The sequence below is a fragment of the Terrapene carolina genome, unplaced genomic scaffold (assembly GCF_002925995.2).
Source record: "Terrapene carolina triunguis isolate 2854851 unplaced genomic scaffold, T_m_triunguis-2.0 Scaffold191, whole genome shotgun sequence".
Lineage (NCBI taxonomy): Eukaryota > Metazoa > Chordata > Testudines > Emydidae > Terrapene > Terrapene triunguis.
In genome coordinates, this window is record NW_020664542.1 from 1749756 (window position 1) to 1765757 (window position 16002).

The 16002-nt window shown below is 43.2% G+C and overlaps 1 protein-coding gene across 6 annotated transcripts in view; it reads right to left on the reverse strand.

The window, feature by feature from the left end:
- PPP1R12B (protein phosphatase 1 regulatory subunit 12B) overlaps window positions 1-16002 on the reverse strand; it is a 157939-nt gene that overhangs the window by 69848 nt on the left and 72089 nt on the right. For 3 of the 6 annotated variants that reach the window (XM_026654367.2, XM_026654365.2, XM_026654366.1), the window contains exons 13-14: window positions 13681-13863; window positions 12881-13066 (exon numbers count right to left, since the gene is read on the reverse strand). In XM_026654367.2, the coding sequence (XP_026510152.1) occupies window positions 12881-13066; window positions 13681-13863 (369 nt within the window). The remainder of the gene's footprint in view (window positions 1-12880; window positions 13067-13680; window positions 13864-16002) is intronic. The other 3 variants (XM_026654370.2, XM_026654368.2, XM_026654369.1) reach the window with 1 other exon arrangement.

Genomic DNA, 16002 nt, shown 5'->3' on the forward strand with positions numbered 1-16002 from the left:
TTATGCCCAAATAAATCTGTTAGTCTTTAAGGTGCCACCACACTAAGAATAAATGCATTTTGTGCAGACAATAAGTACATGATTTCCATTCATTTCAACAATGGCGCCGTTGCTGACAGAGAAGGGCTATATTTCATGCAGCTCATTCTACCTGGAACTCCCCCAATGTACTGGGCACACGCCCTTCTTAAATCCCGCCTCTCTAGCTCATGACTGACTCTCTGAAATGTCCTTAATAGACAATATTACAGGACAGCCTAGAGATCTGTTTGTTTTATTTTCTTAGAAGCCAAAGCTGAATTTTGCTTCATGACATCTCTGGCTATGAATAGCATGGGTTACTGAACCCTGAACAGCTACGTAATCTGCAAATGTTCAGCCCACAGATAAAGCCAGCACTTTGAGTTCCTGCTCCTAAAGGTACAGTATCACTATTCAAAATAATGCAGCAATTTCATGTTAATCTTTTCAGCTAAAAATGTGGAGCAGGAATCTGCCACTTTACAGATATTTATAATGTTGCTAAGCATCTTCAGGGACTTGTGACAAGACAGCTAACCCACTATGCTTTTTAATAACCGAGGATTTTTTTTAAATGGCAGCGTTTACAAAATAAATCCATTATCCCTAGAAAGGAACCCTTCTGGTAGGATAGCACAGAGAAAGCATAAACATGTTACCTCCTAACGCAGGCCTGCATAGCGGCTTGAAGGTCAGGACAAGCGAGGAGATTTTGGGAAAGGTGGTGAAATCCTGCAGGATCAGCACTGTCTCCCTGGGAAACTAGTGGAAACCTGCACTGCCGCAGCTATCCCCGCAAGCTTGAGGTAGGGAGAGACTTGCCATTTGCTAACAAACGGCCCGCAAGCTTTGTGGGGGAGGCCAGACGCAAGCGCTGCAGGAAACAGTGCTGATAACAGTTCCCAAAATACAATCCATTATACAGATACATATTTTATGCACTAGACAGCAAATCAATAACTAGGCTTACTGGGGAGGAGGCAAAAAGGCTACTCTCCTGATCACACAAAAAAGCAGACACAGAATGTTCCTGTTCTTTGCTTCATTTATTCCACCCTGGCACTAACACATCTCATGCATCAATCCAAGTTAACTATAAATACTGATTAAAGCAGTAGCCACAGAAAGCCGGCCGAGGAACATTTAGGGATACCTGACAGGCAGGAGTGAGGGATATGTCAGACTCTGCAAGCACTTTAAGCAGAAAATCAAAAAGGACTGAGCCTGCCAACGTTGAGTGATTTAATAAGCTGAGGACAAGGGGATAAGATTTCAGGATCTAATACTCTAAGTGTGCCTCAGCTTACTGTAAACAGCTTGTCTGAACAGGCCATACACCATTTTCAGTCCCTGGTGTTTCTGCCTTAACGTTAGTTTAGACTACGGTGAATAGTTAGGCTTGGAAGGATTTGATTTTTTATTGGTAAGTGTCAGTAAATGTTGATTTCACTCTACACAAAAGCTGACAAAAATATTTCCACCAGTAATTATCGAAATTTACAGATAGGTAAAGTAAAAAAAAAAAAAAAAATGCTGCTCGGAAACTTAAGAGTCAAAATCCAGTGATTTAGATTTCTGAATTAGGCTTCTTACAAATGAACTAGCAAATGAATAGTAACCGGTATGATTTGTTGATTTAAGGCTATTTACTTTGTATACTTTGATGTGAGGTTGACAATTTTTATTTTAACAGTTTATAAAGCTTTAACTTTCTCTATCTCAACATCTACTGTCATTAAATGTCTGACCCCTCATCATTTCCCACAACTGTGAAGTTAAAAAAAAAAAATCAATAAAAATAAAAAACTGCTTTAAAAAAATCAATATCTGTCAAAACAATAAAAAACAGAAACTGAATTCCACCAGTCTATGACTAGTCATCCTGCTTCAGCTTGAATGTGAAAGTCTTAACATAAAAAGGTTTAAATGTTCATGAGTTCGGATGATCTATTTTGCAGCATGATTAAAAGGGTGACAGAAATAAAGCTGAAATTCTGCATATGCTCAGTTGTACTTGATACAGTCAAGGCCTGACTCCCCCCAAGATGAAAAGGTTCAGAGGACTTGCGATCTGTGTCAGTTCCTATTCAAACTACACGTGCTCCTTTATTCCTCCTCTTTTGCTGCAATGCTTACGAAGACTTGGACAACTGTTAGGCAGCTGGTGTGCTGAGCCCGCTGCCTGTCATGCCATCTAGTGTTTTCCCACTGCTTCACTGTGCTCCCCTCTCTCTGTATCCACCTGTTGACTTTTGTCTTTAGACTGAAGACTCTTGGGGGTAGAGACTGGCTTTGTTCTGTGTTTGTACAGCTTTGTCCATACCAGGGCTCCTTAGAGTTACTGCAATACAAATAAGCGCTTTGCTAGGGGACCCAAGTGCAGGCTGTCCTTCAGCATCAGGTGCTCCCTAGTCTTCCAAAGGGATGAGGAAATGAAACAGTGGTATTGAGTCTGGACTAATTCAGGAAAACTCACAAAGACAGCAGGGGGGGGAAAACAGCAAGGAATTCGAGCCAGTGAATGTTTTGGATAATGCAAAAGGCTAAACCACACTCAGTTAATAATTTGGCTGACATCTTTCATCATATTCCTCAAAACCAATTATTGGCTAAACCCTATAGAGAAACCTGAAAAAAATGTGAAGCGGCGGTGCCCCTTAAACAGACTGGTGTGTGTGTGTGTACACATCTTAAATTTTAAATATTCTTCAAAAAAAATGCTTGGGGGGGTTTTGGTTTTTTTTCTGGTTCATGTGGAGCTTTTCAGCCAGGGAAAGATTAATTGACTGCAGGGGGAAAAGAATAAAGTATACGTAAGTGCTGTCAAGTGCAAGGCAAACAGGAAGAGGAAATAATTCCCTACATTAGCTTTTTAGTTACCCAAGGCGTTAGTTGCAGCTACAGTGGCTGCAAAGTTGTCTAGATAGAGTTAGGATTTTCAAGCTGGCTTCCCTTAAAAGTGGCAATGTGATGCCAAAACTACAGGTCCCAACGTGCAATGCTGTTTAGTCTCAGGTCTAGATGGAGCATTGCATGCTGGGGCTGCGGTCTCCATAGGCTGCACCTTTGTGTTAAAGATGGGAGCTGTTGCATGAAATGGAGCAGAATGTAAATCAGCTGTAGCACGCCAGGTGGACCACTCAGCCAGGCACAGCTTGGGTGCCCCCACCCAGAAAGATTTCAAAGTCTCTCACACTCATCTTAGAGTGAGAGGCATTTCTTGAATGAAAGCAGTGAACACATATTTCACCTACAAGGTAAAGCCACACAGCAAGCAAGACTGAAATGAGAAGAACTCTGACAATAGATATTTTACAGTCTGCTGTAAGGAGAGCAATTCCTGAAGAAAAAAAAATACACACACCTGGACGCCTGAACACTGAAAGAAACATCTCACCATGAGAAATTAAAATGGAATGGGGACACAGATGAAATGCTATCAGGGGGCAAGGGGTGGAACAAACAAACCAGGAACAAAAATGAATGCCCAGCAGACACTGCTAAGCAGCCCTCTACTGCCACCTTATGGAATCATGAGATTTCAAAAATGACTGAATATTTGCCAGTGGTTGGAAGCTTATTTAGTAATATTGGCAATATTTTCTATACCTTGTAATAGATTTATATACGCTGGATAGCTAAGACTGTCGTCCTTTATCCTACTCAAAGCCTTTAGCGTTATGCTGAAGATACTCAATAAATGCTACAGGGGCTTTTGGGAGCAGTAATTCCTACCAAGATGAATGGAAGGGACCTAGACTTTATTGCTGCAGCTTATGCCAAAATTGGCGCACAAAAACTCCAGAGCAGCTAACTCACTTGATTCACCACTCAGCTCTCAGCATTCACCAGCAGGTGCTGGGAGTTAAGGCAAATGTAACGAACGGCCCCTGTTTTTAAGCTGAATTAGTTCTCAGCTATCCACAGTGTATATAAGAACAGGAGTACTTGTGGCATCTTAGAGACTAACAAATTTATTAGAGCATAAGCTTTCGTGGGCTACAGCCCACTTCTTCGGATGCACACTGTATATAGTCTCCCATGAATACACCAATAAGTATTTAGCCTTTGGGGCCATTTTTGGAGAGGTGGTCTGTAAATCAGACACATATAGAGAAAGAACCCTGAATGGACCCCTCACACACAGACAACCTCACTATCAAGTACATTGAGCAAACAAATGGGACACACCAGTGCCTTTGATTAGTAAGGAAGAGAGGTAAAGGGGAACACACTGGATGCAAAAATCTAGAAGTGAAAGGCAGTTTTACCTGCTGCTTGTTCCATTCTGTCCCTTATTCCAGTCCCTTCTAAGCAGTTCAGAGAACACTGGAGCTACTTAGTTCTCCTGGGTATTCCTCTAGATTCTTGCATGTGCTAGAAAGCCATGGAGGTGACCCTTTAGGTCAGCAGGCCAGCCCACAGCCTGAGCTGATCTGTCCAAATTCCAGTTTCTTCCTCGGGACCGAAAACGCAGGACGTGGGTGCCAAATAAAATCCCCACCCTGAAAACTGTGGAGCAAACTCAGTCCGGGAGCTGAAAGCCTAGCAGCACACCTGCTTGCTTTCTGCACAGGAAACCAGGCTCTCGAGAAGAGTGACACCCCACCCCTCACCTCAACCTTTCCCAAACACAAATGCAGCCTGATTTCCGATAAAGCAAACGTAATCTCTCCTCTGCCGAACATGGAAAATCAGAGAGCCAAAAGAATTCCTGACCCTCCCACGTCATCCCACCAGCTTTTTATAAAAAGGGACAATTTTATCTGAAAGAGATTAACTGTAAGAACATAGCAGATAAGAGCTTTCAACAGCAGGTGCTGGATGATTACTCACTTTATGTGCAGGAAGTCCTTTTAACTTATTGCTGTCCTTTGCTTACCCAGTGTGTTGCATGAGGCAAAATCTCTCCCTTCTAATTAAGCAGGTATGCCCTAAGCACTCTGCTCAATTAGCGTCTAAGGCCCTGACAAACTTCTACAAGAACTATAAGGAGGTTCAAGCAATTGAAAAGCTTTAGATCAGACGTTTTCAAACTGTGGGGCACGCCCCCTTATGGGTTTGGGGAGGGTTAGCAGCAATGCCAGGCAGGCCAGCCCCCACGGGGAGGGGAGGAAAGGGGCAAGGAGGGAGCCCCACCTGCACCCACCCCAACTAACCTTAGCCTGTGGGTCAGTGTCAACCTCTGCTGATTTGCACTCCCGGCAGCCTCCGTCCCCAGAGACCATGGCACGTGCCTTCCCCTACTCTGAAAACCTGAGGGGCTATGGGGAAAGGGGCAGGTAGTAGCTCTGCCCTAGCGGTGCAGCCTGACTGCAAGGTAGAAGCAGCCGGCTGCTGAGGAAGCCTAGGCTGGGCCATTGGTAAGTATCTGTGTATTTGAAACTTGCCGGTGTAGGTAATTTAATTAAGATTGTGTTAAGGTCTCCTAGGTTTATGAGTAGGCTGTCAAGTGTACTTTTGTGTGTGTGTATTTTTGTCTGGGTCGGTGAGGGCGCAACCAAAAATTGTAACTCAAAGGGGGTGGGAAGGCTCAGCTCAAAAGGTTTAAAACTCCCCGCTTTAGATTAAGTAGTGAGACTTTACGAAGTGGAAGTCCATAGTGTGGAGACCATTTGTGTTCAAACTTGCAATCCATGCAAATGATCAAATTAACATATACACAAAACTTAAATATTGAATTGAACCAAAGTTCTTAACATCTGAAACACCTCATATCAGAAAGGCACTCCAATGTTATTGTGGAGACACTAGTGGTTTGTTCTAGTGTCTATTCTGGATTGACATACTAAAATATCACTTGAAAAAACGTATTTTTCTGGTCTAACCCTCTGGAGACCAGATTCCCACGCTGTTTTGCAGGCGGCTCTAGAAAATAACACGAAGGGTTAACAGCCATACCAGGCATCCACACTTTGTTAGGTCATTGTGTTCTGACTCTGGACAAAACAAGAATCACGAGGTACAATGGTCTTGCCAAAATCTGTTCTTCTAAGAGCACTGACGAAGGAGGGCACGGGTTAAGTTATTAATATAGATTACAGAACTTACTTAGCTATCTACATGCTGCTTTAATTAGCAAATGGATCCCTGAAACGTTGCAGCGCTTATTCAAAAAATAAGGGAAACCAACCATTTACCATTTGTCTGAAACTGATTATACACCAACAGCTTGCTCTGTGCACTCAGCACCTTCCCCCATTTCGATGGGTCTTTCATAGGGGAACACTGGAAAGAAAGTTATGTTACAAAATAGGAAACTGATTATAAAACCAACACCAAATGGCAGGGGAACTGGGGAGGGGCAGGAGCAGTAAACTAAACGACTCCTAATTCTTGCATAAACTGATTAGATTTCAACTTCAGAAATGTCCCTTTAAACTACCATCGCTACCAGGAGCTCAAAGGCCTGGTCTACGCTTATAACTCATACCAGAAGAGCTATGCCAGTTAAAAAAAAAAGTCAGGTGTAATCAGCATAGATTCATAGATTCTAGGACTGGAAGGGACCTCGAGAGGTCATTGAGTCCAGTCCCCTGCGCTCATGACAGGACCAAATACTGTCTAGACCATCCCTGATAGACATTTATCTAACCTACTCTTAAATATCTCCAGAGATGGAGATTCCACAACCTCCCTAGGCAGTTTATTCCAGTGTTTAACCACCCTTACAGTTAGGAACTTTTTCCTAATGTCCAACCTAAACCTCCCTTGCTGCAGTTTAAACCCATTGCTTCTTGTTCTATCCTTAGAGGCTAAGGTGAACAAGTTTTCTCCCTCCTCCTTATGACACCCTTTTAGATACCTGAAAACTGCTATCATGTCCCCTCTCAGTCTTCTCTTTTCCAAACTAAACAAACCCAACTCTTTCAGCCTTCCTTCATAGGTCATGTTCTCAAGACCTTTAATCATTCTTGTTGCTCTTCTCTGGACCCTCTCCAATTTCTCCACATCTTTCTTGAAATGCGGTGCCCAGAACTGGACACAATACTCCAGTTGAGGCCTAACCAGTGCAGAGTAGAGCGGAAGAATGACTTCTCGTGTCTTGCTCACAACACAGCTGTGCTTGTATAAGTTTTAGTGCAGATGCACTTACATCAGCACTGAAGTGCTTTTGCTGGTATGGCTTGTCTTTCTTGGGGAACTGCATAAGTAGGGCTTCTGGTTTTGGGGGGTTTATTAAATTCATTTTGGGGGGTTATTTTCAGCAATTTGAGTTTTATGAAGCTGTTCAAAATTGGGGGGAGGTTAGGCCCTCTGTATATACTGTACTGAGTAATGGCGTATTATATGCACCCGTTATAATAGTATGTACTGTAATGAGTCATCTTTGTAATGTTCCCTAGAGCCCTTTAATGTAGCACAGTTTTAATCAGCACTATGTTAAAGCACACTAGGGAACCTTCAGCGCACACCAGGAGGATCTACATGGACCAATTAACATTCAACCCATTAACATGCTTTAGAAATCATACCACCATAACCCACATTATGCTCCATGTAGACAAGGCCTTAGATACAAGTAACCAGTTCCACCCATTTCATTAATATTATTATTGAATCAGGGTGTTTTATTAGTGTTCATCAGTTAGAGCTGAAAATCAGAAGCCCTATGTGCAAGCTATGCCAGCAGAACCACTTTTATGCTGGCATTAGCTATGTCATACCAAGCGGGTTTGCCAGCATAGCTATGCCAGCAAGACTTTTCTGTACTGTAGACAAGGGACTTGCCCCCCAATCCTTTCAAAAAATCCTAGAGGAAGCTCATATCTCTCAGCACATGGCACTTGAAAAAAAGTGGTCCACTCCACACAAGCTTTTCAGCCAGTCCCTGGAGGGTGTGGCCCCTTATAGCCGAAGGTTTAGCAACCTCATCTGAATCAGCCCTGCTTGATGGAAGGCTTCAGAGAAGTCCAGACCCCTACGATGCTTGTTCTGGGACCGGACATTTCACAGCAATACCAGACAAATCTAACAGCGAGTCAGGACTGCCAAGATCTTCCTGAAAGTCACATCCATCTACAAGGGACATTAGTAACTGGACTCAGAACAAGTGGGCTGCATTCAGACTGGTGGGGGATGAGGAGAACATGGCCACCACTCATGACGCTCAATGCAAGGTAAGGCTGTGAGGGGTAGTGAGCACTGCAGTGAAGGGGCGGACACAGTTCCTTGGGAAAAAGCGATCAAATAGCTGGTAACAGTTGAGAGAAATCATTGTGACAGCAGCAGAAGGGACGGCCTCTCAGCTGTGTAAAGATCTTTCACAGGCAGTAAGGGTTATCATAGCACCTCAGAAAAACAATCACTTGACCAATAGCGTGCCTGCAGTTCTAATTAGAAAAGCTATGGGAGTCCTTACCATCCATGGCAGAGCACAAAGCCAGGAAGGTTGATCAATTAGCCTTGCATATGGAGGGGAAGGACTTGCATGTGAGATTTTTATATACTGCTTCCATAAGCCTGTAATCCATGCCTTTCTGAGAATTTTATTTACACAGTTTGGCCTAGCCTGGACAAAGATTTTACAATAGGGAGCAATCCTGCATTGGCAGGAAATAATCTAGACAGCCTAACAGGTGTTCTCCATCTCCAATTTCTCTAATTCCATGAAAATTCAGCTGGCAAAAATACTAGAGCAGCACAGGAGGCAGAGCATCTTTCCAGCTAGTAGGCTCAGCAACAGAATGCAGCAGCAGAATTAAGGGGACACTAACATACAGCTGTATATTATATACAAGTATCTAAAATCAGCTCTTACAGGACACGGGCAGCAGTTTGGTACGGCATATTCCAACTGCATAGGATAATCCCCACATGGATTTGTGAGCTTTTAAAGGAAAGATGCAGGTGCTTAAGATGTGATGCTTAAGTGATTATGCAGCATTTGCCAATCACAACGTTTTGGTAGCCAGAAGAACAAAGTGGCAAAGACCCAGCAGAGCAAGCCAGCATTTAAGACAGAGAGGTGTGCCGCCTGCAGTGGAGACAGAAGCGCATCCCAGACCACTTTTCTAGTCATTTCTCCTAAACCTAACAAAGTGTTTCACTTTAATCTTTTGGCTTCAGACAGTCTAAGGCCGAATGTTACAGAGGCATCTCACTGTTCTAATATTATCCGGTGGGCTTGTTTACATGTTATTGTTGCTAAGAGGAACTTGGAGCTTTGGAAACACTGTACCAGACCAGAATGCTATTCATAGAATCATAGACTTTAAGGTCAGAAGGGACCATTATGATCATCTAGTCTGACCTCCTGCACAATGCAGGCCACAGAATCTCACCCACCCACTCCTGTATCAAACCTGTGTCTGAGCCACTGAAGTCCTCAAATCATGGTTTAAAGACTTCAAGGTGCAGAAATAGCTGCCATTGGGAGCTGAAATCCATATAACACTTCCCTGACAACTGTTTGCCATTTTCTGTTTTTAACAAACCGGTTTCTTTGCCAAGCAGTGCTTCTCCACTGAGGTGACCCCACCGACTTCTGCCATTTCCAAACCCTAGTTCAAAACCTGCAAGCAGTCACCGTTCCGGTATCCCTGCTGTCACGAGACTCCACGTTAACAAATGAGGCAGCTTGAACCCACTGGTGCAAAGCATGAATGAAAATACTGCATCTGATTATGCAGCGAGTGGAGATGGGGCAAGGATTTGGGGGTTTCTCTTCTTTATAGTTAACAGATTTAAAAGATGGCTCACTAATAAAAATGCAAGGCACCTAAAAGGACCCGATATCATGTGTGTGAACTGGTTTTGCAATACAATTAACTTTTTAGCCTTGCCTGTCTAATTCCAATCACTCAGATATCTTGGCAGATTTCTCTCCCCAACGGCACTGCAGTACTGTCAGATCAGCACAGTGCACTTTGACCAGTCTCCACAATATCCCACAATGGAGTATTCACGGCAATGACAGCATTACAAAGCATCTATGCAAGCTAATGGGGAAGAACTTGAAGGCTGCATAGCTGTAATTGACTATAGTTAAGTTTCCATTCGGATAATACATTTAACTTGGTCTGGCAAGTTGGTGCCTAACTCCCACCTGAGTGCAGGATCCAGCTCACCCAACGGATCAGTCTGGCCATTGAGACAGATTCAGATTTTACAAACTGCAAGTTCTCATTTTCTCCCCAAACATAAGCTTCAGCCCTTATTGTTGCAAAGAAACGTCTAAATATGAACTGATGGGATACGGTCTTAGATAGTCTACAGTATCTGAAAGAAGGGCCACGGTCTTCTTTCATCAAAACACGGTATTAACTCTGAAGCCTAGTGATAACATGTGACCTTAAGAATCCCTCAATGCTAGCTGGCAAAGTGTTCACTGTTCTATCACAGTACCTCTTATCAGGCCTGAAACTCGCTATACCTAAAGACTTTGCTATCATAATATCCATTTATAAAGAGTATCATGTGAGATCTTAAACGAAAGCCAGGATCATGCTGGTCATTAATACTGTTGTAAATACTGATTATATTTTAAGTTATGACTATATACTGAAACTATGTCCTTATAGTTTTTAATCCATCTGTTATTCCCCAGCAGGGGTGAAAAACTGCTTTTGCCATATAAAGGGATGTATGTTCATTTGTCTACCTAGATTCATATGTAGATTAAACATTGTAAGCCAAACAAAACAGGGAGTTACATCTGCATTTCAAGTCAACACGAAGATGTGAATGCACCTTGGAGTCAGCACATCAGGAAGGGAACCATGGCAGGATGGGGAGGTTCATCCTGACTCTGAGGGTCAAAACAATGAGTTTTGGGTAATATGAGGAGATAAAAAAAAAAAAAGCCATTTTGGTATTCATTTACTGAGGAAATTCCTTGAAGGGTGTGGCATATACTCATGAAAACTTGGATCATGGTTTTGACTGAAAACTAGCAGCTCTGTCAAAAACTGAATCCTTGGGAGAAAATCTACTCTATAAAAGAAGAAAGGTAACCATCAATAAGTGTAGACCTAGAATGGCGTTTTACATTTTGTTTTATGTGGGTAACCATTCTGTTTCCAATATTCTTCCTCGCTATTCATTTGAATCTCTGTTCTTGGTTAATAAACGTATTTGTGTTTTTATTATAAATATGTTTCAGTGCTGTGGTGTTAAATAAAGTGCAACTCCTCAGCTGAATGAAAGAAGCTGATGTACATACTGTTCCCGTTGGGGACAGCAAACATATCCATTTCTGTGAGTGTCCAGTGGTGGGCTGAACACTGCTGGGGATGTTTTCAGAGGGGCCCAGGGGCTGAGGTATACCTTTTGTTACCTATAAGGCAAAGTAAGGGTTGGCAGAGCCCAGAGGAGACTGTCTGAATGACTAGCAGACCAGTATTACCAGGAAGCTGACTACCAGTTAAGCACAACCAAGTCGGGGTCTTTCACTGAGGCAAGGGGTGACTAGGTAACTAAGTCCTGGGTGGCATGAGGAACCAACACACTGGCCACAAAGACAGGATTTACACACAGTTTGCTGGTTTGCTAGAGATCACACTCCCAAGCACCGGTAAATTGGACTGAGATTCACACGTGAGAAGGTTGAGAATAGACAAGGAGAGCTTACAGTTTTTTTCTGTTTGTTTTGGGAAATGGAGGGGCATCATGTGCTCCTCCCGGGGACTCGCGAGTGACAGCGGCAGCAGTGGTGTTGCATCAAAGTGGGGCGAAGGGGTGCCAGGGCCCCGCCCGCTCCAATCCCCGTGGCCGGGTGCGGGCCCAGGAGCGTGGCCGGTGCTGCTGGGAGGACCATGGTGGGGACACTGGTGCGGCCCGAGGGGCCCAAGTTGCTGGTCAGGAAGCAAAGCAGCGAGCCTCGACTCCAACCTGTCACCCAGCCCCAGCCACTGGCTGCTGCTGCCGCTGCCCCCAAGCGCACTGCACCTCCCAGGCTGCCCCAACTGGGATGCTGCGGGCCAGGCGCCACCGGTAAATAGAGCCTTGCGCAGCTGTATCTGCATCCAATCCACTATCCCAAAAATGGTCCGGGGATATGAAGCAGATATCCACAGATTTGCAGGGCTCTAGTGATACAGACTTTGGCTGTAGTAAACAATCTAACAATTTCCATTATAATCCTTTCCCCTCCCTCATTTTTGAACCAAGCACAGAGCACCCCACTCAGTAGGGCTGGGAACTGAGGGGAAAGAGTTAACTTTAGCTTACAAGAGTCTAGTTGCTTTAAACATTCTTCTCCCATTGACAGTAACTTGTCAAAACAAGGCTGCTAATTAGAAATATGCAAATCAGCATTGTGCCTTTTTTATTAAAATTTACTTGACCCTGATGCCACTGTAAGACTGTCCTGGCACATTTCACCTGTTTGCATGAAGGAATGGTGCTCATTTGATGTTCTGCACTTCCCTTTTTAAAAGAAAATCTTACCTTGCATCTGAAACTGGCTACCCCAGCCTTATTTCCTGCCGATCTTAAAATAATTCCATTTGAAAAGGAAAACGGCAACAGCAGCCTCATGCTTGCAGCAATTTTTTTAAAATGCTGCTACTCCTAGAGCATAACTGACTGTCTAGCAACCATACCAGAATTCAGCTTCTGCTTAGTTATTCCCTTTCCTTTTCCTCCCACACCCAGGTCTAGATTGTTTTGATTGTAGCTGTAGGCTGTTATGGCTGTTTGTTTTGTGGAACGAACATGTCTTAGACCACAGTTCGCTGTAGAGAGGTGTCCACACCACACACCACCACTGCAATTGGCATCAGTGTTTGTCTTTGCAGAAAGGCCTAAGACACTCAAATCTTCTAACTAACACCAAGCACCACCCAGAAAGAATGATTCTATCAATTCTTATCTGCACACACCACAGATGAAGTTCACCATCATTTTGATCACTAACCTTCTTCGCTCCCTGGCTTCTCCATTTGAGGAGTCCATTCCAGTAGTTGACGTGGCGTTGGCAGATGTAACACCATTGGCAGTGCTGAGTAAAGTGCGATTTGTGATTACACCTAGTGGAGTGCTAGCAGAGATGTTCTCTGTATTTTTCTCTACAGTAGAGTCAGTTTGTTGCCGGTATGGGGCTCTGAAAGATACAAGACATCATGGGATACAAAGCAAGTGAACTCAATTGGCTTAGAGACCCCAATTCCTTTAAGGAAACATTAGAAGCTAGGAACAAGTTTTCCCCAATTCTATGAATACAATGGTATGATGGAATGTCATAAGAAGGCATTTTTAAGGATGTCTAGAAGAATAAGCAGTAGGAGGAATTATTCCTGACATCACTGCTGATTGTTGTAGAAGTGACTGGAAAATCTGAGGGAATTTAATTGGTCAATAAGCAGGAGGAGGAATGGTCTCAAAGCTCCTGCAATTCAAAAATAAACCCTCAGTGGCACTAGAAATTACACATGCTGTAAAGAAGAGCTACCTAGAAAAATAAGGATGCATAGTTAATCACAAGTCAGGAAGTGACAAAGCTAAGGCTGTGTATGCAGTCTTAAAACAGTCTGAACACAATATATGCACTTTTTCAACTGAAATGCCTCATCAGCACCCACTGTTCAGGAGCTCATTATATAATGGAACTAATTTCCAACCAGTTTAGAATTCAGAACCTCCACCCCCAGAACTGTGTATGTCAGTTAAGGACATGAGCATTCTACCGTGTTCTCTGAATGAGCCCAGAGCCCTTACCTGGTATGCTGGCGGATTGATGCAGTAGTGTTCGCACTAAGAGATGTAGGACAGGAAGAGGCAAGTTGCCACTGGGTGCCCAATGAGGTAGATGAACCAATGGTAGTGGGTGAGGTAGCAGATGTATTACGATTGGCTGAAATGTAGGGACTGTTGAGGTCACTACTTCTACCAAATGAAGCACTGTAAAACATCACAAGATCACTCCCTTCAGCACATGGTTAACCAGTTGCTGACCATCACAGGCCCTTAGGTGAATTGGAGGGGGAATAGTTAAATCTCAGCAAAATGAATGCAAGAGACATTAGACCAAGAAGAGGTCATCGAAGAGAACACTCTGGACATATATCAATGATGCAACGATGGCCCTGCTCTGTAAGTCATGGGGAGAGAATAATGGGATGGAAGTGAATCAGGGAAGTTCAGAGAACAGGCAAAAACAAGGAAAATCCTGCTCCCACCTGTAGCAGCACCACTGGCACCACCAGTAGTGTTCTCAAGCATTGGGGAAAGGTGGAGACAATAACAGAGGATCAAATCACTTAACCCATGGAACGTATATATAGACATAGGCAGACGTTGCCTGACCCTGTTTCCAGTTGTTTATAAGTCTGACAAACTTTTTAACAGTTTGGGCTAAAATTTTCCTTGCAGGTTGTCTGCCTCAGACTGGATATTTTTGGAACATTTCAGCCAAAATGGTTCAACCATATGCAAGAATAATGCTAGGGAATTATGTTTTGCCATGTTAAAAAATTCTTACAGCTATTTCACTGAGAAACTCTAGCACCTCCGTGCTTTGAAGCAGGGACTTGACATTTGACAGGGAGGTAGACTATGTCAGGGATGTTCCTTTTGCTGTTCAAGAAAATCCACCCCAATTTGGTTAAGTTACAAGCTTCTGAAAAAGGTCAGTTTGCACATGAGCAGTAGAGACATGGAACTTTGCAGCTAAAATCTCTGAAGATTCCATCCTCACTGAGTCCCTCCCAGCTCATGTGGCTGAACTGCACATGTATCATCCTCATAAAACTACTGAGCATGCTCCAGCCCAGGACTACATAGCTGCTGACGTCTACTGAGCATGTACTACATGAGATTTTTCCAAAGACTTCTAACTTGGGTAGATTTTCTCAGGAACAGCAAGAGGCATATCCCCAACACAAAGGCCATCTGAGTCCATGCTGCAAAGCACGGGGGTACTAACACTTCTTAACGAAACTAAATTTTTTCTAACATGGACAAAACATATACTTCTCTAGTCTCATGCTCAGAAACAACTGAAAGTTTAAAAAAAAAAAAAAACAGCCAGAAGGCAGACACCTTACATGCAAAATTTCAGCCCAAATGCTAAACTTTGACCAAAGTTATACACAACTGAAAATAAGGTATGTATAATATAGGGAAGTGGTGGTCAACTTTAAACAGGAGACACTACTTGCTTTGCCTGTAATAAATTTGACCCTTCCCCTTCATTTTATGCAAGACGATGTCAGACAATTTGAGATGAAACCTGAAACTGACCTGGTTTTTCAACTGTACATGGAATACCATGTTCACATCTGGAATAGAAGTCCAGAGACTGGGCAATGAAAGTGATTAATGGGAAGCCTTTCATGCAACAATAGACTGAAATGATCAGGACTGTGTAGATCTCTCATTCCTTCTCTAAAGTAAAGAATGGTATAGACAGAGGTGTTGGGGCACTTCTATTCACCCTCAATACAAGAACAAGGGGACATTCAATTAAACTCACAGCAACATATTTAAAACTGATCAAACCTGTACAACACGTTCAAAAGCCAAGCCTGGGAGCTTAAACTCGTAACTTTGCTAGACACTAAAAATCACGGTCATAATAAAGACACTGGATTTACTGAAAGCTTGTCTCTCACCAACTGAAGTTGGTCCAATAAAAGATATTACCTCACCCACCTTGTGTCTCATGCATAATGAAAACATTTTCAATTATATTACACGGGGCATAGCCCTTCTATATTTTTGTCCTAAGTATGAGAGCCTAGGGAGGAGTAGGAAGAAGCTGATCATATGAGCAGGGTAGTCCATTTTGGAGTATCCGGCATCTTCCTCTGAAGTATCAAGTTGCTGTCAAAGGATCCTAGACTTGTTTGATTTGCGATGTCAATTCTTGCATGTTTTAGCATCAGCAAGTGACCTGAACTAGACCTTTAAGGCCAGTCTATACTCAGAAATGGAAGTGTTATGGTTGGTTGTCAGCAAGGGGCGCTGAGAATTGTTTCACCACTGTTGTGTGCACATAGGAGGAGGTTGGGGGGGGGGGCAGGTGCGGAGAGGGAATGA